The following is a 25578-nucleotide window of genomic DNA, read 5'->3' on the forward strand; positions in this document are numbered from 1 at the left end:
GTATTGAAAGCACTAGAAAAGTCAAAAAACATGACCCTCACAGTGCTCGCCGGCTGGTCCAGATGGGTGTAGATACGATTGAGCAGGTAGATGATGGCGTCCTCAGTTCCGAGACGAGGCTGATAAGCGAACTGAAGGGGATCCAGATGTGGTCTTACTATGGGTCGCAGCTGGTCCAGGATGAGCCTTTCCAGGGTCTTCATGATGTGGGAGGTCAGTGCCACGGGCCTGTAATCCTGGGGGCCACTGGGACGTGGCGTCTTTGGTACAGGGACGAGGCATGATGTCTTCCACATCACTGGGACCCTCTGCAGACTCAGACTCAGCATAAACAGTTTATGAAAGACTCCACACAGCTGGGGGGCACAGGTCTTGAGGACGAGGGGACTCACTCCGTCTGGTCCAGCAGACTTGCCTGAGTGAAGTCTCCTCATTTGCATCTCAACCTGGTATTGAGTGAAGGTGATGGGTGGGGGAGAGGTGTCAGGAATCTCACAGGAGGCAACAGCGCCATGTGAAGAGAGAGGCTGGCGCAGTGGTGTGGCTCTGGATTCCAGACTGACTACAGGTGAGGTTGTGGGGGTGTGAGCAGACACTGTGGTGTCGAATCTATTGAAAAACAGATTCGCGTTGGTGGTTCTTTGTGTCCGGGGGTGGGCGTCAAGGTACACACCGGCTCACTCTTTGGCGGCCGCTTATCGGGGCCTGGAGCTTGGGGCTCGCTCGGGCCACTTCGGAGGTGGGGTGCCCCCGACCTCTCGGCCTGGGGCTCGGTCACTCAGGCACAGCTGGCTGCCGGCGGAGCTCACGGGCGCGTCACTGCAACCCCCCCTGGCTTCTGCTCCGCGGCTGCTGGGTGAGCCCTCATCTGGGACTCTCCTCAGCTCTTTCTGGGACAGTGGCGCGGCTGCCCCTCTGTTGGTCTTCCTTGGTCTCTTGTGTTCTGGGGGCCTCTGGATGTCTGGAGTTTTGATCTCCTCCATACCTGCTTCATGCCCTGGAGGATGGGGCTGTGGCCCCCCCCACACCCTCTAGCAGATCATTACATGAAGGAACCTTTTAAAAACAAGCGCGTCCATGCTCACAGGTGTACACACGGGTGATCACACCCACAAACTACACCCTTTTGGCTCCTACCTCAAAGCACACTGTGTTCTGCTGATCTTATGTGCTGCACAATAATGTTTAATATTTAGTATTTACTGTCATATTCCCATATATCATTGTGATGTTGTTTATTCTATTACTCTTGTTTTCTTCTGCTTGTTCTCTTTTTTCTTTCTCAGCAGGTGATCCAGGTGATTGATATATGCATTTTTTTTTTCTGCCCATTCTGTTGGTTTTTGTTTTTTGCCCTTCTCCCCCGTCCCTCTTCTCAGCTGTTTCTCTTTCCCTCTTTCTTTCTCCCCTTCTTTCCCCCAGTCAAGTCTGTCCCGTATTCAGCAAGTGAAAATAAAATAAACAATAAAAGGTGAATCAAATGGACCATTACGGCAAGGCTGGGATGGTCAATTTGGTAAAGTAAATCCGTTGGGCATCTTTCTTTGCCTTTAGACAACAATTCTGATGGCAAAAGAGCCAAACGGGACAGGCAAAACCCCCCCCAAAAAAACAGAAAAACAGATTCAACTCGTTGGCTCTATTCTCACCTCCCTCAGCTCCCCTGCTGTTGGTTGGCCTGAATCCAGTGATGGTCTTCATGCCCCTCCACACCTCTCTCATGCTGTTCTGCTGGAGTTTCCACTCCAGCTTCCTTCTGTAATTGTCCTTAGCCTCTCTGATCTTGTCCTTTAGTAACACCTGGACCTTCCTCACCTCCTCTTTATTGCCCCCTCTGAAAGCCCTCTTCTTGTTGTTGAGGAGGGCTTTGATGGGCTTTAATCAACTGCGCCAGAGGCTCAATACTTATATCGAACAGCAGGGGCGACAGTGAGCATCCTTGTCTACACCCACGTTCCAGTGGAAATCTGGCTGATATTGTTCCATTTACCCGTACAGCCGCCATTGGGTTGGAATAAAGAATCTGTATCCACTTAATTAAGTTTGGCCCAAATTTGAATCTTTCAAGTGTATGGCCCAAGTACTGCCAGGAAACCCTGTCGAATGCTTTTTGCGCATCAAGAGACAGAATCATTGTTTCTTCTTGTTTGGTCTTGTACAAGGACATTAAGTTCAACAATCTACGAACATTGTCCCCATAGTGCCTTCCTGCAATGAACCCCGTTTGATCTGGATTTATAACCTGTGTAATAATTTTACTAACTCTTTTGGCTAAAATCGTGGTGAGAATGCGCAAATCAGTATTAAGTAATGAGATTGGCCTGTATGATTGACAGTTTGTGGGGTCCTTGCCCTCTTTATGGATTACGACAATTGTAGCATCGTTCCAGGACGGCACCATAGTCCCAGTCTCCAGAGCGCAGTGGTAAGCTTTCAGTAATAAGGGTGCGACTTTGTCCTTAAGTTTTTTTATAGAATTCGTTAATAAAACCATCAGGGCCAGGACTGTTTTTAGTTTTAAGGTTTGAAATCACCTGTAAAATTTCTTGTTGTCGAATTGGTTCATCTAACTCCTTTGCTACAGACTCTGACAGTGTTTTTAAATTGATCTTTTCTAAGAAATCAGATAGTGTATTGTTATCTTTACATGTATCTGAATTTTTATATAATGACTCGAAAAAATTGGCAAAACAACTTGCAATTTGATTTGGTTTAGTAATCAGGGTTTGATCTGACTTCAACTTTTGGACCATATTACAAGTTTGCTGTTTCCTGAGTCTTATTGCCAGCAATCTACTAGCCCTACTACCCTGTTCATAGTACTTTTGTTTAGTGAATCTGAAATTGCCCTCAATTTTCTCGTTTATTAAACTATTAAGCTCACTACGTAACATTTTAAGATCGGAAAGCAAATTGGCTGTCTGTGCTTTTTTGTGTTGTTGCTCTAGGTGTTTTATTTTGGCCTCCAATTGCCTTGGCGCAATCCCAGAGAGTTAAAGGCGATATCTCTGGAGTTGTGTTCAACTGCAAGTATTTAGTTCAGTATGTATGAACTCAAAAAACTGCCAATCATTTAGGAGTGAGGCATTTAGTCGCCAGACTTTAATGTTCTTGATGCTCCTGTACCATCTCTCTGTCATCCTCCTCGCTCCCTCTTTGCACTCACAGTCTTTGTGCATCATTAACACTCACATGAGGAAAACCAAAGTTTTACTGGGCAGAAGATGATCATCAGTGACGCTGTCTTTAAAATACTCTTGTTAGAAATGTACGACTTTAATGTGAAACATTCAGAGTTTTTTCTCTTGTTGTGTTTGTTTGAAGCTGCTTCCTGTTGGCTTCAGCTGTTTGGAGTTTCCATTTTCTAAACTTCTACATTCTGAACCTTCTTCAGCTCTGAACAGATGATGAAACACTGAATGATTTCAAGCACTTTGTCTAATAAACTTACATCTTTCATTCTTTATACAGATTGAAGACCTGTGGTTTGTCAGATATTGGCCTTGATTATCTGGCAGCAGCGCTGAAGTCCAACCCCTCGTATCCCACAGAGGTGGACCTGAGTGGAACCTACAGCAACCTGCAGGATCCAGGAGTGAAGCATCTGTGTGGTTTCCTGGAGAGTCCACGATGTCGATTTGAAACTCTGAGGTCAGTCAGCATGTTTTAGTTGTGCTGAGATGAATATGATGTGAAAGTTGTGCTGACACTAAACTGCAGACATCAGGCTGATATTATACTGATCCACACTGAGGATCTTCATGGTAAAGTCTGTTTTCTTCTTCTCTGGTTTAGTCCATTGACTGCAGCAGAACAATGTTCACATTTCAAACAGTGATACTCAACGTATGGCCCGCGGCCCACACGCGGCCTGCCCACCTTTCCTGATTCAGAGAGAGGGGACCCTGATTAACTGTGTAGCTTCTTCCTCACAGTTCTAAGTATCAGACACAACAATGACTAATCCACAGCTGACTGCCTTTAGCAGGTCAAAGGTCACGGCACACAGCAGACAGTCAGAAATATTCTAACTCTGATCATTTATCAGTTGTGACACTGTGAGACTTGATCAGAGGTGTGATCATCACAGCAGAGGCCTTTGTGTCAAAGTCACTGAGGATCAAACAGAAACACATGAAGCAGATTTTCCTCTTCTGGCTTTTTATAGCAGGTAACCTTCAAAATATTCTGCAGTCGATCAAAAACTGAAGCAAACCATGAAGCAACATGTGAACATGAGCTGATGCTGCTGAAGTGAAGCAAAGTTACAGAGGTTTGATTACAGACACAGCTGAGAGTTTGTAATCTGTCATCATTTTAAAAAGTTTCCATGGAACAGCAGAAATGAGGCTTTACTGTCAGAGGCCGACAGCACTGAACACAACAGCAGACTGGTGGCTAATAAACAGTGAATGATGCAGAAACAGATGTTTGAAGCTGTTCTTGGAGTACACTGAGAGAGAGAGAGCTGTGCAGGCAGGAACAGCCAAAGTCAGAGAGAATTCATGAGCATATTGATCAAACGTGAAGCAGAGTTTGGATCTTCTTTTGCTGCTGCTTCACTCAGTTTTGGTTGGAGACAGATGAAACCTGCAGCTTCAGGATCTGTGAGCTGTCCACTTTCAGCCCCGACGGCGTGTCCGTGTACGTGCCGTCGAGTGAACGATCCAGGCTCTGTGTTTCCATCTTTGTGTGTTTAGCTGCTCTCATTTACTGTTTTAGCTGTTTGCTGCTTGTTGAAATAGTTTGTGAGCTTTAACCTGAGATTCTGGCAAAATACATTTATATTAAACATCGATTCAGGATTGAATGAATCAACATCGTTTTATTCAAATTAAAACCATTTAAATGGGAACATGAATTTTTTACAGCCGCCTCTAATGCTGGGTAATGTCAGCTGGTCCATGTGCAGCTGGCTGTGAGGCTCAGGGAGCGTCTACAAAGTGCAACACTGAAAGAACATCATCCATAAATATTGAGTAAGAACTGGACTCTCATACAGCGAGACTCAAATGCCTTTAAACATCAGCTTATCCTGCTGATCCAAGTCCAACACTGAGTTTGTAAAAACATGTTTGTCAATCATTTTGTTTGGTTTCTGAGGAAAAAGATTCAATAAGTTGCTGCTAATACACAACATTTCATCATATTTCCTCATAACCCTCTTTTGTCTGACCATTTGATCCCATTTGAATTTGCAATAAAGGATCCACAGAGTTTGGTGACAATAATGACAGTAGATGTTTGTGTGAAAGTGCTGAAAGCAAATGAGTGTGTGATGTTCTTTCAGTGTTGCACTTTGTAGACGCTCCCTGAGCACTGGTCTCACAGCCAGCTGCACATAGAGACCAGTGTTGTTAGTCCAGGTCAGAAGATGACTTGTTGGAATGAAAATGAGCTTGTAGTTTGTCTGCTTTAATAATGTGACTGGAAAAAGGTGTTGGACTTCAAATATGTCCATTTCTGTCACACTTCACCTTTAAAAGTGAAGCCATGTGGTTCCTGGAAGGAAAAACACGACTTTTTCAAGTCTTTGTCCTGTTTTTATGAGAAATGTACGACTTTAATGTGAAAGATTCAGAGTTTTTTCTCTTGTTGTGTTTGTTTGAAGCTGCTTCCTGTTGGCTTCAGCTGTTTGGAGTTTCCATTTTCTAAACTTCTACATTCTGAACCTTCTTCAGCTCTGAACAGATGATGAAACACTGAATGATTTCAAGCTCTTTGTCTAATAAACTTACATCTTTCATTCTTTATACAGATTGGACAGCTGTGATTTGTCAGAGATCAGCTGTGATTATCTGGCAGCAGCACTGAAGTCCAACCCCTCCCATCTGAGACAGCTGGACCTGAGAAACAACGACAACCTGCAGGATCCAGGAGTGAAGCATCTGTGTGGTTTCCTGGAGAGTCCAGGATGTAAACTTGAAACTCTGAGGTCAGTCAGCATGTTTTAGTTGTGCTGAGATGAATATGATGTGAAAGTTGTGCTGACACTAAACTGCAGACATCAGGCTGATATTATACTGATCCACACTGAGGATCTTCATGGTAAAGTCTGTTTTCTTCTTCTCTGGTTTAGTCCATTGACTGCAGCAGAACAATGTTCACATTTCAAACCTTCAAAGAAGAAGAAAAATCCTCCACTGGAAAATTCACTGTGAAACTCTCAAACTCTTCATTGCACCTTAAAGTCTGTGTGACACTGAAATCCAAAGCAAAATGTGCGTTTGCTTTACAGACAGCAGTCCAACACAAACATACACACATCATCCAAAACACAGTCCAACATCCAAATCTCCTCCACTGCCAGCATGAATGATGGGAAAGAGAAGGAGGAACACTCTGACATTCAGGGTTAGAATGAGTTTCATCAAGCAGACTGTGAAGATCAAAGCTGCATTAGAAAGCTTACATGAATGAATGAGTGGACAGAAGTGGACAGAGATCATCTGAAGCACTTCAAAGGCTTTAAATCAGCACATTTCTCTTTATTCTTTATCAACTCTGTTAGTTTCTCTCAGTTTTCTGTGGAATGAAGCTAACAGCAGGCTAATAAGATGCTGACCAATAGGTTTCTATTAAAGGTTGTAATTTGCATATGAAAAAGTGCTTTGGCTCAGCAGGGATCAGCTTACAGGTAGAATACAGCTGCTGGATGGGATTAGCATGTCATAGCTATCTACCAAACTGCTAACTGGGGGATTTCAGGCCATCTATGGATCATTTTTGCTAACTGTTTATTCAGCTTAGGCTCACAGGGCTGCAGCCTGTGCCCTAGCTGTCATAGGGCAAGAGGCGTGGTCCACCTGCACAGGTGAGCAGTCCATCACAGGGCCAACAGAGAGCGACAGAGAAGCACTCCCTCACATCCACACCTACAGCCAATGTAGAAGCACCAATGAACCTAAGCAGCATTTCATTGGACTGTGGGAGAACATCCAACCTCCACAGAAAGGCCCAGCTGACCAACAAGCTTCAACCTACAACCTTCTTGCTCTAAGGCACTAGTGCTAACCACTTTTGCCCATTTCAGCCCAAATCCTGCATCTTCCTGTTTCTGACTCCAGGCCAGCTCCACTAACACTTTCTCATCAGACACTGCCACCTAGTGGAGGAAGTCTTAGTTCCATTTGAAGCTTCAGATTACAGCTAGTTCCTTTACAAAGAGGTGGAGGTGGTGGGGCCACAGCACCATCATCACTACTTAACCTTTGTTTCCATATGCTGGGAACTTCCTGTTGTTCCAAGGAGGACTGGAAAATGTGTGAAAATCTCCCAGTCAGTTCCTCACAGCACACTTCAGTCATTTCCCTCCCACAGCATCAGGACCAGGGCTTTTTCTCTCTTTGGTCCCACTAAGAGATTTCCACACAAACACCTCATCAGTGGGACTCTCAGAGCTACCAGCCCTTTGCTACAATCACAAAGCTCTTCATTGAAATCAATGATATCAAAGCTGGAATCAAATGAGTCCAAGTCTTCTGCTGATTCAGCATCACATTCATCTTTGCTCCTTGTTCTGCATCCCCACCATGGACTTCATTCCTTTCCAAGCCAGCCTTGAGTGTCCTTTATTCAGCTCATCCTCTGCTTTACTTTTACACCTGATTTTAGCTGCTTTATCTCTCTTTCAACAGGTTTCTGTGCCTCAATCTTTTTCTTCTCTCCCTCATAACAAGACAGCTTCTTCTGCCTGAGAACATGTTGGAGTGATTTACTAATCCAGGGCTGCTTATTGGGGAAAATACTTCCTGTTTCCAAAGTAATCCCCATTTTTCCCAGAAAGAAATGTCAGTAGAAATCGATGATCTAAGTGAGAACATGAGCCTTTAAAAAGTCCCAGTGGGTGCAGTCAAAGCAGTCCCTCAGTCCCAGTATAGAGTCTTTGGTCCAGACTGGAACAGCTGTGTGCCCAGTTTGAGCTCTCTTCAGTGCTGTGACCTGACAGACCCAGAGGGGCCATCACATCACATTTAGAAGCTCCCCTGATGGAGCCACAACACATGTCCAATACTTAGTCTGTCTTGTTGGACCAACTGGAAGAAATGATTCAAGGACTTAGTCACAGAACAGAGATTCAAATCTCCAAAATCCAACTGGCTGCATCAGGACATATAGTCTGAAACTCTGCACAGTTTCCTGTTTGAAGCTGCTTCCTGTTGGCTTCAGCTGTTTGGAGTTTCCATTTTCTAAACTTCTACATTCTGAACCTTCTTCAGCTCTGAACAGATGATGAAACACTGAATGATTTCAAGCACTTTGTCTAATAAACTTACATCTTTCATTCTTTATACAGATTGATGAACTGTGGTTTGTCAAAGATCAGCTGTGATTATCTGGCAGCAGCACTGAAGTCCAACCCCTCCCATCTGAGACAGCTGGACCTGTACTACAACAACCTGAAGGATCCAGATGTGAAGCAGCTGTCTGATCTTCAGCAGAGTCCAGACTACAGACTGGAGACTCTGAGGTCAGTAGAGTGATGGAGTGAGTGGGTGGTGCTGTCAGCAGTATTGTACTAAACACAGTCAGTATGAAACAAAGATCCAGTGTTTCCTGTAAAGCTGCAGCTTCTCAGTGAAGCTGTGAGAGGAGAACGGTGACAGGCTTCAGGATTGGACACAAACACTTCCTGTTTCTCACCTTTATGGTCACCATAGTAACGGCTGACACGCTCTGATCAAACACTGTCAACAGCCAATCAGCTCTCTGAACAAAGCAGCACGCAGACCAATGACTGCATTGATTTCCAAGTTTAAAGCAGTGAAGAACACAGTCTGTAGGTGAGGAAGAATTTAGTGAGAGCAGATGTTTGGATGGAATTCCTCCAGTTAACAGCTGGAACCGTCCATCTGGATTGTTGGGCTTGTTGTTGGGGTTCCTACAGAGCTCAGAGTGGACACACCAAGGTTCTTCTAATGAATGAAAGTCCAAACTCAAACTAGGAGGGAAAAACATTTTCAGCAACTTCAATAAAAATCCAAAGATTAGAAAAAGTGAAGCAACAATGAGTCCTAGTACAGTCCCAGCACTGACGTCCCTGCTGCTCTTTATACTGGATGTGCTGCATCACTGACTGACAGCTGATGAAGAGTCTCTGGAAACACTCGTTTATCTCCTCTGCTCTTCCTCCTTCTCTCTGCAGGTGGAGGTGATGATGGTAAACAGGACGGTGTGTGTGCTGAGAGAGGAGCAGCTGTGTCCTGATGATCCAGAGAGGTTGAAGCAGCAGCAGCTTGTGTGTAGAGACGCTCTGACTGGGCCATGTTACTGGGAGGTGGAGAGGAGAGCTTCATCCAGCAGTGACTGACAGAGGAATGAAGTGCAGATGACTGTCATTGCTGCAGAGTGAACTGCTCTGAGAACAGCTCCACTGTCAGACACAATGTAGAGTCCAGCATCAGCCCTGTGTGTCCCTCTGGATCTGACAGAGGATCATCAGTGTATCTGGACTGCTCTGCTGCTGCTCTGTCCTTCTACAGTCTCTGCACAGTCTCTGTCTCACTCTGGAAAGATTTTACAACTTGTTGTAATTACAGAACGTTAATATAATATTCAAACATGTGATCTTCTCTTTATTTCTGAATCTTTACCAAATAAAGAAAAACCAAACTAACAAACAGAAGCTGTCGTGTCCTTTTTCACCACATCTGTGAATCTTTTCTGTGTTTTTCCTCTTTTCCTCCTTCCTGCAGCTCCATCTTCATCATTCTGTGTCCAGTATATGTGAACACGTCCAAAGCATCTGAGCCTCATGTTACCCGTTTGTGTGAGTTACGCCTGTCGTTGTGTTGTGGTGTATAAATAAGGGGCAGGAGACAGCGCTGGATCTCTGAGTTCTTTACTCTCAATTTCTGCAACATCTGCAATATATAGAAATGCAAACCTGTGAGCTGTGTGTGTTGTGCGTCTGCTCGGCCACCTCTCCTCCGGCCGTGCTGGAAGCAGCTGTGCGTTTGACAGTTTTATCGACTCGACAATAATCGAACAAATTAAATGTTCAAAAATATCAACTTAAGCACTTCAAAGTCAACAAAAAGCTTAAAACAATGAAATAATATTTCACTGACAAAACAACAGCTCATAAGAACGATACACAAAATAATACAGAAACAAACAAAAGTTATTAACCAGGATCCATGTTTTTGTCACAAACACTGAATCAGCTGATTCACTCTTTATGTTTCTGAGTTTGTTTTGTGATTATAGTTCTGGTTTCTGTTTCTGTGTCTTCACTGTGTCCCACGTCTCCTTACTTTGGACTGTCTGTCCTGTCACTGAAGGTGTCTGCCCAACAAGGACGTGGTGCTGAATGCATCCAGACCCCTGCTGACTGTCTTTGCAGCTTCGGTCAAAGGTACAGTGTCCACTGTGACCCTGAGAGCAGGACACAGCCAGAGGTGAGTCAGCAGTTACAAACTAAATGCTGCTGACATGAATCAAACTGCTGGATAACCCACTGCTCATGAAAATGGCACCTTTCTGTTGCTTTTTGAGATTACTGAGAATATTTGAATTGTGACTCAGATGGCAGATCCAGGCTCTCAGCCTCCAGCTGAAACTTCCAGTCCTCCCCCAGCCAGAAGCTCTGATGCTGGGCTGAGAGACTTTGATCCTTCCCTGGATCCAGAAATCCAGGAGGGAGAAGGAGAACAGGACCTCCTTCCTGATCTGGAGAGGCCTGAGGGAAAGAAAGATGGAGCAGACAGAGCTTTGAACAAATCCAAACCTCCTGAGCTTCACCTCCACAAAGGTGCAGACACTGATGCACAGATTCACATGTGACACCTGCAGCGTCCAGCTTGTGCCGCTGACATTATCTCCACTCTGATACAAGCCTCATTCACTCGCTCACACACGTTCATACAATCACCTTTTCCTCACAGTCACACACATGAATGTAATGAGGGGAACTCGGGGTTCACTGTCATTCCTCAGGATCCTTTGATATGCAGACTGGAGGCTCTGTGGATGAAACCACCGACTGTCTGAACCACTCTGAAGTGTTCATGATGGACTTCATCCTGATTAACACTACAATACTTGTTAGAGGCCTTTTATATGTAATAATATTCTTTTCCATTAAAGCTCTGAACATTCTCACTCTTTCTTGACCAGGTGTGACAGGTGAAGGACACCGGCGAATAGGAGGACAGAAGCTGAGAGCCATTAGTCACATGACTTCAGCTGCTGCTGCCTCACCAACCACTGGCCCCTCGGTGAGTCTAGAGTTACAGCAGTGACCACAGGAAGTGCACACGTGTGATCTAAAGCTACATGTGGGCCTGTGACCATCAGTCTTCTCACTGTGGTAGACGGGTTTGTGAGTCCCTGTGATGCTGGGAGTGTCCAGGACAGTCGCTCCTGATCGGGTCTCTCATGGAAAGCTGGTCCCAGGAATTCCTGGAAAATTCCTCCACAAAAGAGAACTGGGAACATAAGTGCAGAGTGACAGAGGTGCTCAGCAACCCTGCTGTTATATGGGAATAGAACCAGAATAGTCGGCAACCACTTGAGTTAAGTTAGCCAAAGAGATGCGACTCAGACTGACTTCATCATGTTGGCAACGTGTCTGCATTGATAAACTCCAGTTATTCACAAATCAGAGAATAATTCCAGTCATTCAGAGACAGATTGTGATTGTTTGGAGGATGTAATCGTTTCCCTTCAGGGAGTGTGTTGGACGCTCAGTGTCCGGGTGATTAGCTGATGCAACTACTTAGAATCAGTTTGTGAATATGAAGAAAATCAGTGCAGTCACTGGACAAACTCTGATTCTTCCTAGTTTCACTCTTGTTTCAGTCCAGTGTGACTGAGGTGGTAAAAAATGATCTGACTTTTAGCCACACAGCTGTCTGCTAGAGAAAAAGCCTTTGTGCACAACTTTCTTAAAGGCAAACGGCACCATGTTCACTGCAGCTGCAGCAAACGCAGCAAAGAGTGAAAGTTGGACTGAGAATGTTGTGACTGTTTCATGAGAAAGAGCAGGAAAACAAGCATCACACACCCAGACACAGTGCTGGGATTAGAATTAGACTTTAGAGCCAAATGTAGGACAAAAGCTTTAATATGAAAGAGGAAAACCCAACAACAGCCAGAGCATGAAGCTCAAATCTATACCAATCACCAAGAAAGCTGACAGGCCAGTGACACGTCAGAGACGCCGTTCAAATCATAAAGAAGTTGGTTTATTGACAAAATGTAAAAAACCAAAAGAATCAAGTCAACCTTCAGTTTCGAGCGAGTAGACCAATCAGGCACAGCAGCAGCTCTAGAATAAGCAACAATTTGATGTATTACAAACAACCTTTCATATACACACATACATATGGCTCATATGCTGTTTAAAAAGGCCTCAAAGACCCAACAGATTACACAAAGTACAAAAACACTTTCATTCAGACAACAGTCAGCTGTGCACGAGACAGAGAGCCGACTACAGTTAGTAACATGGACTCACTTTGTTTCAGACACGACACAAAGTAACACAAAGCCACAAAGAGCAGAAACATCAAAGAGGAGGCAGAGCAGCAGCAACTCTCCATGAGCTGTGAGGCTAACAGCCACCCACACTTCCTGTGATGCATAATGAAAACAACATTAACCTGAAGGATGATAACAACAGAAAGAAGTCTAAGCTAACGTTACACAGCGCTCACACAACGCTGACTGTACAGGCCTCACACAGCTACGACCTGCATCCACAACACCTGATTCTACTGAACACAAACAAGTTAATGATATATGAGCAATCCAGGGAAGGCTTCCAGGAAGGTGAGGATCCAAAGACAGCTCTACAACAGCATCAGTCAGCAACAATGTTACTAATCACTGACTCTTTCATCCTTTTATACTCAATCAAAAAGTGCTGTGTTCACATTTGTTTCTGCTGAAATCCAGAGACTGAAAATGCGTCTTTTTAAAGTTTGAATAAACTGACTGAACTTCTCACGAGTCCAACCGTGAGGAACACTTCCCCCCATGACACATCACAGGAGAACGTCTCAGTGGAGGGGGGACAGTAGCTCAGTTTAGGCAGTCACTCTCAGAATCGATGCCTCCAGTCAGGGTCAAACGTGGTCCTCAGAAACCTGCAGATGTTTGGGCCAAGCTCTCACTGGTCTCTGCGTCTGTAGACTGAGCTGATGTTTCTCCAGGTGTCTGGTAAAAGGACGATGCTGCTGTCCAATGAGGCGAGGAGAGAAGTAGCCAAACAGGCGAGAGCCGTGAAGGAGGAACGGCGGGCAGCTCTGGATGCCCGACATAAATACCTGATGAGCAGGCTGGCCGACGCCGGCAGCCTGGAGGAGGCGGCGGTGGAAGACGCCATCGTCTCTGATGACAGAGTAAGTTCAGAGACGTGATCCTTCCTCAGAGTTGAACCTTTGAGTCATTAATGTCTGATTCTTCCAGTTCAGTCTGATCCATGAATTCTTTGCTGCAAACGGATCCAAGAAGCTGATTTTCTTCTATCAGGATGTCAAACAGGTAACTTTGATCACATTTCTTTTTTTTTTTCTTTTCTTTTTTTTCTTTTTTTTTCTTTTTTTTTACTCTCTTCCTCTTTTCTCTTCTTTTTAGTGCTCGGAGACTAACCCTCTCTGCACAGGAGGAACAAACTGTGCGCACTTAGTTTGTTTCTTAGCACTAATTAGCAGATATGTGTCTTGCCAATCAAGTTTGCTAGTATTAGCAGCTAGCTTAGCCGTCAAGCTTTTTATCTAAATATGGTCATTGGCAACTCCAAAAAAGCAGTGGTGAAAATGCCAACAATGACGTCAACATTTTCTCAGAGCAGTGGGGAGCACTACAGTGTTTCTGTCGTATGGCAGCACCTATTGTAAGGAGAAAAATGCTGAAATGTGACTCGCTGATCTTGCTATGGCTATGATAACATTATTCAGTTCATTGTTATGTAAAATATGTTTATACTATTTAAGGTATTCATTGCAATGGGTGGTTCCACACTGCAGTCTCTAATCTTGCAAGGAAAGAGAGGAGCTTCCCTCTGTAATGGAAGGACATTTTGAAATAAAGACGGCTGCAACTTTTCCTTCTCTTTTTCTGGACCTCCAGCGCACCTTTAGCGAACAAAGAAAAGCACAAATGAAAACAGGAATAAAATAAAATCTTTTGAACAAGTGTCTATTTGTGAATCACTGTATTATTTCATTTATTTGTTTCTGTTTATTTATGTTTTGAACTATCATAATATTTTCTCCAAACTTCTGATGATAGTAGAATTTGGATTTGAATCCAAAATATGACTATCCAATAAAACCAGTAAATGTGTATTTGTATCAGACATCATTTGGGTTCATTGCAATTTCAGAACAAATTCTTATTATTAGTAGTAGTAGCAGTATAAACCTCTATTACAAATGTATTCTTTACCTGTCATTATAAATTTGCCATTGTATTGATTTGATTTATAAATTAAGCCAAATAAATTATTAATTTTACAACTGAGAGTCCTATGTGTATGTTTTGCCACCATCATGGCTCTCGTCAATGAACTATTTTTAGACATGCTGTAACTGTCATGTGCTCAAACGACTTTCTGTAAACACAATGAAGATTTCTATCCTTCCTGGTAAACTATTTGTGAAGTTTCAAGAACTTTGCTCCTCTGAAAAAGCATCACTCAGAGGAATGTTGGCAGTGACTCAGAGAGACGATCAGACATGTAGAGCACCATAAACTCAGTGACTGAAGGGTCACACATTCAGCTTTGGATTCACTGTAAAACGTGAAGCTGGAGATGATTTCATTCACCAGCAACAGCAGACAGCTGAATGGAAAAGTTCAAAGGTTTAAAACCACAACATTTGGAAATCCGGAGGATGTCATTTAATGTTGTGTCAGAGATAATTCCCCCCAAGTTATTAGTGAATATTTCATAATAGAAATGACCAGGTTTCCCTATTGACAAGGGTGTCATATTTGATACATGGGTTTTTGAGATCCTAACCTACTTATATGTTTTGTTTTGTTTTTTGCAGTTATTTAATTTTTTTATATGACTGTCCTTGATTATTTTACTATCTTGTGTATTTTAAAATTTAAAAAAACTGACAGTGTAAGAGTCAAGGCAGGGATTACTGTCATAGCGCTTTGAAATTATTTAAACTAAGAAGGAAGGATCATAGTAAAATACACGTTTAGAAGTTGAAATGTTGAAATGTAAATCTGTAAGTAACAATTTGTAATACCTTTATTATATTATCTTCTACATTTCCAGTTAAGATTTAAAGCTCGGCTTAAATTTTGTCAGATTTATTTTTAACGTAAGTGACCTCTCGGGGGATTTTAAGGGTTCCAAGGAAGACAAGTAACTTGCTTAAACTGACATAATTATTGCATGTTTGCCGGAGTCAGCAAGCTGAAGAAAAATTTGGATCTTACTGGAATCAGATCAGAGACATAACATCAGAAGTGGTGGGGAGGTTGGGAAATTCAGGAGGCAGGAGGATAAAAACAAGCTCAGACATATCTGACGTTCAGTTCAAAGAACTCAATAAAACAGAAAAACTCTTTGATGCAGTTCTTGGAAGCAAACGTGGGATGGTTTTCATCAGCAGGCAGGTTTCTTTCAAAATGAAACTACAGTTCAGATCAGACTCAGATCCATCTGTTCAGTCACTTTCTACTGCTTTATTCAATTCAGGGTTGTGGTGGAGCTGGAGCCTGTCCCAGTTTCACAGGACGAGATGCAGGGGACACACCCTGAACAGGTTGCCAGTCTGCCACAGGGCCAACAAAGAGAGACAGAGTCCTGCAGGAATGTGGGTTACTCGGTTTTGCCAAGAGAAAAGTATAGAATAGTTTGCCAGTCAGCAATTAACATATAACCACTCCAAGGTTCACCCAGTGCTATTTGAATAAATTTGCGCCAGAGGCTTTACAAAGCATTTCAAACAAACACCGTACCATATGGTTACAAAGCATTTCAAACAAACACCGTACCATATGCACAAAAATGCTAAAAGTTGAGTAAAAGTTAAGAGAAGGATATTGTAGGGGAGACCGGGGATAGTTGTAACGTGGGTCAGTTGTAACACTTCCAATTTCTCCAATCAGGGCTAAGTTTCAAATGATGTGACTCATCCTGTGCATGCCCAACTCAGTTCTGCTATCACATGTGAAAAATCAGCACATTTTGTCAAACACAGACAATTTAACACGAAAAAAAGTAATTTGTATGCCAAAAAGTAAGTTTTTCTACTTTATTTCAATTTCTAATAGCATTATCTGCTTTGCAGTTAAACTCATCAAACTTGAATTATGTTATTTGTATGTCTATGGGGATATATTCTGTGTAGGTCTTTAGTGCTAATGTTTTAGCCGTTGGCTGTAATGTTAGCTAGTTCATGGCTATAGGAGTCTGGGTCAGTTGTAACAGCAACAGTCTGGGTTAGTTGTAACAATAATGCAGATGTTACAACTTACCACACTATTACTTTAACTTATATTAAACAAGTTGGGGCAGCGACATCAGCAGAGAGAGGTTCACTGGTCACATTTCTATATGTGGTTAATGCCATTGGCAACACAATTACTTCACTGTTTGTGTTCCCACACATACATTATGCAGACCTCTGCATCAGAGATGGACCAGTAGGAAGTACTGGTAGTGGAAATAAATCAGGATGGGTGCAAGAAACAGATTTCCTCATCTTTCTGAAGCACTTTGCAAACCACACCAAGGTAAGCCATGATAAAAAGTAATGGAACTGCGATGCTGGTGAACAACTACATTTTTTCAGCTTCATTGTTATGTTCAAAATTGGTGCAAGAGTTGTAGGTTATGATGCCCACTGAGCCAATGAGGCCAAACTCAAGGAAGACCAACCAAAATTAATGAAATATTCAGTTGCAGAAAATTCCATAATTTGTCTTTTTTGGGGGGTTGGAATATGTTCAAAAGTTAGATTTCTGCATTCTGTCACACACACACACAGCTACATAAATGGCTCTAAGTGCATTCATGTGTTGAATAAACAAAGATTACATGTTAATATTTTGTTAGTACCCTTATTTCATTGTGTTACATTTTACCCCAGGATATGTTACAACTAAGCCAGACTATGGGGTTAATTGTAACATTTCACTTTTTTTTTTTTTTGTGTCCCGTTTGGATCTTTAGCCATCAGAATTGTTGTCTTAAGGCCAAGAAAGATGCCAAGCGGATTTATTTTACCAAGTGGATCATCATGGCCTTGCCATATTGGTCCATTTGATTGACCTTTATTATAATTATGAATTTATTTTATTTTCAGTTGCTACAAACGGGACAGACATGACTGGGGGACAGGACAGGGGGAAAGAATGAAAGAAAGAGAGGGAGAGAAAGAAAACCAAAGGGGAGAAGAGACGGTGAGAAGGGGGGAAGAAAGAAAAAAAAAACAAAAAAAAAAACACCAACAAAAAAACAAACAAACACCTGGGTCACCTGTATGGAGAAAAAAATACAGAAGAGAAAGCAAACAACAAAGAACAACATAATAAAAAAAACAGCACCATCACAATAAACTAGCTAGCAGTAGATATCAGTAGATACTAAATAATAAACGATATTGTGCAGCACGCAAGATAGACAGCGCACAGTGTGCTTTGAGGCAGCAGCCAAGAAAGCTAGTCTGCGTCTGTGAACACCCGTGTGTACACCTGTGTGCATACCTGTGTGGATCAGCATGCTTGTATTCCAAAGGTTTCTCCATGTAACGATCTGCTAGGGAGTGTGGGGAGCCACAGCCCCGTCCTCTATGGTATCAAGCAGGTATGGAGGAGATCAAAACTCCAGACATCCAGAGGCCCCCAGAACACAAGAGACCAAGGAAGACCAACAGAGGGGCCGCCGCGCCACTGTCCCAGTTTGATCACATTTCAATGACTGACACATGAAGGTCTAACCGCTCTTCATAATCTGCTGTCCTGTTTGTTGCAGCGTACTTTGTATTCATATCTTTTAATATCTGCCTTTCTCCCAGAGTCTGTCCTCCCGTCAGTCTTCCTTTGTGGACGCATCAAACTCAGCTGTGGCTCAGAGGAAACTCTTCCTCACTACGGGGAACTCTGAGGTTGGCTTCAGCTTTTTGTGTTTAGTTAATGTGAGAATCACAGAAAAATGCTGATATGAGTGGAAGCTTCTGCTGGGAAATTGGCAAAGAGCAGATTATTGAACAGCGAGGCAGACAGTTCATTTCAGTGATGCCAGTTTATTAGAAACGAGGACTGGAAGTCAGGACGGCCGTTCTCTGGATAAACCTGACAGCTGAGGTGGAGAGCAGGATTTATCCACAGACGGCTTCTTCCAAGCAAATGTCCTGAACACACCTGAGCTGAGGGTTACACAGAAACGTGTCTTAAAGCACGAGCCTGGATCAGACTCGAGGACTCAGAGCTCAGGTGTGTGACGTCACATTGATCCACCTCTCGGGGTTTTTGTGTTCTGATGTATCTGGTTTCTCTTTAAGCTCCAAACAATACCGAGCCTACGATTCATCATTGTCCTGCTCAGAGATGATGAGCCTGAGCGTGTTTGTGTTTCCATGGATCAAACTGTGCTGTTTTGTTTGGTTAACGAGGTGATTAAAGTCTTTGACCAAACACTGGATGACTGACAGCTGCAGGCTGAACATCAGGAGGTCGAGAGGCCGAAGTCTGAGGAGCTCAAAGCTCCACAAACACTTATTCACAGAAAAAAGGACTACAAACATGGAGGAGCAGCAATCAGAACATGAGCTAAAGGCTACATGCTAATAACATTTCCCCTGGATGTGGTTTTAACAGGATCATGAATGATGAAGTATTTAAAGTCAGTTCCAGCCTGAGTCGGTGCCGTGTTGGCAGCTCTGATATGCAGAAACGTTCAAACATGGGACAGGAATAAAAACACTCCTGTGACGTCAGAGTTTATGAATGATGACAAACTGTTGCTTGTTTTTAGAAACTTTGTTGATGCTTAAAATGATCAGGAAATAAAAGCTGAATAGATCCACTTCAAACAGGAGAAGCTTTCCAGTTTGCATCAGCTGGGAAACTCGCTCATATCCAGTGTTGGGCAAGTTACTTTCAAATAGTCATTCAAAATTCATTAAGTCATTAATTATAGTTACTAATTACTTCTTCAAAAAGTAACTTAGTTAGTAACTGAGTGACAAGGTTCTAGATGTAATTAATTACTAGGAAAAGTAACTATTGTGTAACTTTAAAAATACCCTCTGGGCTCCAGGGTATAATCGGCCATTGTGACTCCTTTTGTCAGGGTCCTGGGTCGCAGCGTTTTGTGTTTCCTTTTGGTTTCATCTTGTGTTTGGTGTTTATTCTGATTTTGTTTTAGTTCTTAGGGTTTGGTTCTTATGTTTAGTGCTTCCGTGTTTTATCAGCCCTGCCTGTGTCTGTCCTCTGTGCTCTGTTCGTGTCCTTGTGTTGTAAAACAGTCTGTGTGTTTCCTGTTTTACTTTGAAGGTTTGTGTCTCGTCTTGTGGTTCAGCTGTGCTCCCCTCCTGTGTGTCATCCCCTCATTACCTCGTGTGTATTTATAGTGTGTGTCTGCCTGTGTTGCTTGTGGCGTCGTCTGCATTACTCTGTGTGTCTCCGTGTCCATCGGTGTTTCTCCACGTCTCTCTGCCTTCTTCGTGTCATCTCTGTGTTTCCCTGCTGCCCTCATGTTTTCTGCTTTGTCTGTTAGTTTGTCCCAGTTTAGGTTGATGTTCGCTTCTTCCCTCACCTTTGTTATTTTCACTGTAAATAAATCTCCACCGCCGTCTGCATCTTGGTCCTCATTCACTCCACCACACGACTGCTGCCCCAGCCGTGACAGCTTTTTATGTTTCCTCTACATTTACCTTTAAAAATTATTTACTTTGCCGTGTTTGGTATCATTCTTTTCAGCACAACCTCACGTGTCTGAATCTGCAGTTATGTTTTCATTTTGACAAACTGTATTAACACAATTGATCTAAAATCAGACAGAAAACAAAAAAGTTATATTTTTTACTGTAACAACCACGAACATGTTTAACAAATCATTTTTATAACTTTAAATGTAAATATAAATTTGAAAATTATACACACAAGTTTTGCAAACAACAAAGTTATTTGCAGCCATTTACCTTTTACCCTTTTTTTAATAACCATTAAACTATTTCCAGAACAATCAGCTGTTCTGCATTCAATAAGACGCCACACGAATTATTTGTGCGACTCCAAAATAATAATTAGTGTCCAGTATAAAGGAGAAGATCACAGCCTGATACCTGCAGGTCTGACAGCAGCTCATAAGCAGAGAGTGCTCGCTGCTGTCCTTAGACACTAAACATGAAACTATTGAGGAACAAACACGCGTATATATTGTTTATCATGACTCTGGTTTTACTGGCCTATCAACACAGTTTATAAACTGGTATATGTCACCTTGTTGCTTTGTCTGTAAGTGGTCATGTGATTGTCTTACCACGACTCCTTTATTCTTCCTCAGGCAAACAGCAGCACTCATGCGATTGTTTTGCCCCCTGAGCTCCAGCTGTTGTGCCAAAAAGTGATGGTCTGTCTGCGGGAGCGCACAGCTGCTTAAAGCTGCAGCGCCCAGATTACTTACAGCTACTTCCTGCAGCTGATATAAGCTGCTGTAAGCTGAACACAGCTTCAACCGTCTGTTTGTTGAAAAATAGTAACGGACCGCCCCACATTTTCTTGTTAGTAATTGTAACGGCGTTGTAACGATAGGAATAGTAATTAGATTACTCTTTACTGAAAAAGTAGTGCCGTTACTCCCATTACTGGTAACGAGCAGCCTGCAGAGCTCTCCAACCACCCCGTCTTTAAAGCCCATGAAAGGTTTTCCTTTGCATGGTGAACTTTGGTGACAGAGTGCAGAGGAAGTGCTCTGTCTGCGTCACGTTAAAGGAATCTGAACTCCATCACGTTCTGTATTTCCAGCCTTTACTGGGGAAATGTCTGTTCTTCCTGAGAACCACTGAGAAGGCCATAACCACCGCTAACGTGCAGCAGGTCAGTAACTGGTCTGGGTCACCTCCTCACCTGCACATTTAACAAACCGCACAGACCTCATTGGTTGACTGTGACGTGGATGCAGCCAATCATTCTGATCTTCTCGTGCAACCTGATGTTTCCAGGAAGTGAACTTTGGCGTGTTGGACTGCGGCGGCGGCGTCCTGAACAGTCTGGAAACTCTGCTGACTCACATCATGTTACCTGCTCTCAGGTCGCAGCAGGTAAAACACCTCCATCCATTCAGGCTTTCACTGAGCACAAAAAGGGAGATGTTTTAAGCTTCCAGTGATCACATGACGCCATATATGAAGACTTTGTTGATGGTGGGAAGGAAGAACTCTCTTTAAACAGGAAGAGACTGAAAGCAAAGAAAGGGGCAGGGAGGGGCAGCCATGAGGGGTCAATCCTGTGAAGAGAAGCCAGTGTAGGAGAAATCTGCTCTCTCTTTCTAGTCCCTGTCAGGACTCTTGCTGCAGCATTTTGGATCAACTGAAGGCTTTTCAGGGAGTTTTTTGGACATCCTGATAATAATGAATTACAGTCGTCCAGCCTGGAAGTAATAAATGCATGAACTAGTTTTTCAGCGTCACTCTGAGACAGGATATTTCTAACTTTAGAGATGTTGCACAAATGGAAGAACGCAGTCTTACATGTTTGTTTAATATGTGCGTTGAAGGACATGTGCTGGTCAAACATGACTCCAAGGTTCCTCACAGTGTTACTGGAGGCCACACCTTGGGCTCATCTGTACCTGCTGGTTTCTCTTTGTGGGCTTTGACTGTAGAGCAGCTGTTACATAATGATCCATGAAAAGTCTTATTTGTGTGCAGTGCTCCTCCTGATGCTTTTGGCTGTGAATGAGGTAAAAAGTGAAACAGGAAAACACATTAACCTTTGTTGTTATTGCTGACCTTTGACCCTGTGCCCAGTCGTGGGGCTCTGTGCAGGACGGCGCCTCGTGTCCACACGTCCAGTCCTTCCTGTCCTCGGTGGATCAGTTTGTCAGTAATCTGAGCTCAGCCCGACTGAACATGGAGAGAAAGTTGCAGCTGCAGCACGTGGAGCTTCCTGACGCCATCAGCCAGCTGAGCAGCCCTGCAGACTACAGAGCAGCAGGTATGACGCTCAAGCTGTTCACATCTCACACAAACAATAAGACTGTTGGAAATACAGGAAACATCATTTAAAGCTTTAAAAATCAACTCTCAGGTAAATCAAACCAGTTTATCTGTGGAAGCTAAAGGAAGCATCTGACCTGAGACGATGGCTTCTTTGAAATAATGAGTCCGTGTTCACGCGTGTTTAGAGGAACTCGTGTGTTTCGCTCTCAGCCAATAACAGTGAGCTGGTGGAGCGTCTGGAGGAGGTGTCGACCCTGTGGACCAATCAAATCAAGCAGGTGCTGACGGAGAACGAGCAGATGAGGAAAGAGGCCGACGACGTCGGGCCGTCGGCCGAGCTGGAGCACTGGAAGAGCCGCACGGTGACCTTCAACAGGTAGACGCGTCCTCTCAGCTGGATCTCCTGCAGCGTCAGCATTTACAGGTTTCACTTTAAACTCAGTTTATCAAACATGATCTGACGTCTGTGGACAGAAGCTCCTCAGACCTGCAACAGTTTAGTCTCCACTCTGAGACTTCAGGACAAAACCACTTTTACACAATATAACTTTCTGTTCTTTCTCTTTCTGCTCTTTAAAGTTGAAATGTTCCAAAATATTCATGTTTGTTTGTTTGTAGAATAGTTTTTAACCCTTTCATGCATGAATTATGACGACATCAATCAGGATTTATTCTTTAGTATTTTTATTCATCTTTAGGGATGAAAACAGATTTTTGAACTTCATTTTTTTAAACATGTATTTTTCCATCTTGGTTTGAAGAAATGTTTTGTGCACTTACACTGGCTGACCAGTAGGTGGCAGGTATGGCGCGACACATCAGAGTCCAATGTAGAGTTTATGTGCAAGTACAACATCAACACTGACACGAATACAAGCAAACAGCCTTTGAACTCTGTGTGTGTGTGTGTGTGTGTGTGTGTGTGTGTGTGTGTGTGTGTGTGTGTGTCAGGCCGGTGCTGCTGCAGTGAGTCTCTGACTGCTGTAATCTGAATGCGGCGTATCAGCGAAGCTTCCACAGCGTCAGAGACAAACTGAGAGGAAACCTGAGAACAGACAGTTTGACTTCAGGTGATCAGTAACTGACTCTGAGTCAGAGCGTGTCAGCAGCGTCATGCTAACCTTTACACACGTGTGTGCGTGTTTTCAGTGAGAACTACATCTTCGGGAAGTTTGACTCTTTCTACCGCCGTCTGGAGAAGATGGCCGACATGGCGTCCACGCTGGAGAGCCTGGCTGCTCTGCAGAGCATGAAGGTGGATGATTGTCAGATTAGAAACAAGTGACTCCATCAGATATTCATCAATGCACAATAATAATTATAATAAGACATTTATAATATAAAAATGGTCGAATTAAAGTCGATGCAAAGCTACAGTGATGAATGGACATTTGTAATGATCTTGTATAAATGTATTTCCTCCTTTTATTATTTATTAATCGTGTCAAAAGTCTATTTTCCAGAAATGAGACGGATTCAAACTGAGCTCAGGTGTGTTTCAGGTGGAGGGCGTGGAGAAGATCTATGTTAGCTACCAGACCATCGTCTCCACGACTGAGTCCAAGACCTGTGACGTCCTGGATCAGCGCAAACTGGAGGAGATTTCAAGGGGAAACAATAGAATCAGATAAACAGAATAACATACGAGACAAAATAGAAAAATACTATATCTGTCATTTATGACAATAATCATTGAATTATACTTTGAATCTCAGCGTTTACGTGAATCCTAGTTCGGTCTTCACAGTATTGGCCAACAATAACAATGATTGATTGGATCATTACTCACATTTCTTTTTTAAAATCAGCTGAGAAAAGATCTCATTTCAGTTTTTCATCAGAGGTGAAGGTCACCGACTGCCAGACAGTCACAGGACTTATAAAGATACAGAAGACTTGATTTTCAGTCTCATGTGCATCCCTGTGCTCTGCTGCCAAAACTGAATCTGGATTTATTTGAAAATTCTGAAATGATTCTGATCATTCTCCACTTTTATTATTATGGTCTGTGTGTCAGATTGGGCCTGAATATTCTTCCAGATATGCTTCCTGACAGAAATCTTCTTCTGTTCTTAATCCTGTGTTTGTGGAGCAGCTTTGTGCTTTCAGTGTCTGTAAAAGTGTGTTAAGAAAACAAAAAAGGCTCCACAGTGTGTTTGTGCTTTGGTGTTTTAATGGTTTCTTCTTCTTTGTAATAATAGAAAAGCTGGTGCTCAGAGGAAGAGGGCGGCTTTACTTGGTGTCAGTGACAGAAATGAAAAGAAGCTGAAACGAGTGAGAAGGACGATGAAGGAAACATCTGTGCTGTGTCTGCTCTGTAAGGAGAATCTCTGTGTTTCTTTGACTTCTTGCACTTTGACTGTCGGCTCTCCTGATAACTGATGATGGAGGAGAAGACATGAAAACAAAACAGCTGAATAGAAACTACTGACTCTGCAGGACCCGTTGTCCTCAGTCACCATGTTGACCTCAAAAGGTCTCGATCACAAATGTGGTGTTACAGATGTCACCAATTACAAGCCAAATGTTGTGTATTACAAATGTGTTATTATCATGTAATTGTAAGTTTGTATGCTGTCTCATCATCACATCCTAAAATAAGAGCTCTTTAACACCTCAGCAGAGATCAGGTGCTGTTGTTCTTTTGAACACTTCACCTTTTAAAAGACTGAAAATGATAAGAAATGAGAGGCAGAGTGAAGAGAAGGGGCTCGACACACATCCTTGGGGAGCCTGTGTTCAGTGTTCTTGTGCTGGAGGTGTTGCTGCCGACCTGTCTGCTGTCTTCCTCTCAGGACATCCAGCAGCCAGTGACACAGCGAGGTGCTGATGCCCAGCAGATCCAGTTTGTGAATGAGTTGCTGGGGAAAGATGGTGTTGAACGCTGAAGTCTGTGAACATCATTCTAACGTATGAGTGTCCAGATGTGTGAGGGCTGAATAAGAGGGCAGTTGAAATCGCATCATCGGTCGAGCGGTTTGAGCGGTATGTGACTGACATGGATCCAGGTTGGAGGGAAGTTTTGATTTGATGCATGACTAACTGTTCAAAGCTCTTCATAATGATGGAGGTGAGTGGGACCGGACAGTCGTCCTTCATGCAGGAGGGACACGACTACTTCAGCACAGGAATGATGGTGGAGAGTTTGAGGCTTGTGAGAACAACAGCCTGACTCAGTGAAGGATTAAAGATGTCTGTGAAGTATGATTGGACTACAAATGTTCCAACCAACGTTCATCAGTCCTATAAATGAGATGGTGATATTCACACAGGTCACTTTTTGATGGGCGGAGCAATGTAATCATGCACTGACTGATTTTACACGTTTGGTTTTTAAATGCTTTTCTTGTTTGTTTCACTACTAATATAGCTACTTTTGGATTATTTCTGTATTTATTTATGTGAGATGTTCTTTTTTTATTTTGTGTTTGTTATTTGG

At 43.0% G+C, this 25578-nt stretch overlaps 1 protein-coding gene across 3 annotated transcripts in view; it reads left to right on the forward strand.

Annotated features, from left to right (window-relative positions):
- Positions 1-25578, forward strand: part of LOC113016963 (NACHT, LRR and PYD domains-containing protein 12-like) — a 405899-nt gene that overhangs the window by 47132 nt on the left and 333189 nt on the right. The window contains exons 5-6 of one of the 3 annotated variants that reach the window (XM_080296780.1): positions 8297-8470; positions 9146-9620. The exons of the other annotated variants lie outside the window; for them this stretch is intronic. Of the exons in view, the coding sequence (XP_080152906.1) occupies positions 8297-8470; positions 9146-9155 (184 nt within the window). The 3' untranslated portion in view covers positions 9156-9620. Of the gene's footprint in view, positions 1-8296; positions 8471-9145; positions 9621-25578 lie in introns of those variants that run through there. 3 annotated transcript variants of the gene reach the window in all.

Source organism: Astatotilapia calliptera, chromosome 23, assembly GCF_964374335.1.
Source record: "Astatotilapia calliptera chromosome 23, fAstCal68.1, whole genome shotgun sequence".
NCBI classification, from domain to species: domain Eukaryota; kingdom Metazoa; phylum Chordata; class Actinopteri; order Cichliformes; family Cichlidae; genus Astatotilapia; species Astatotilapia calliptera.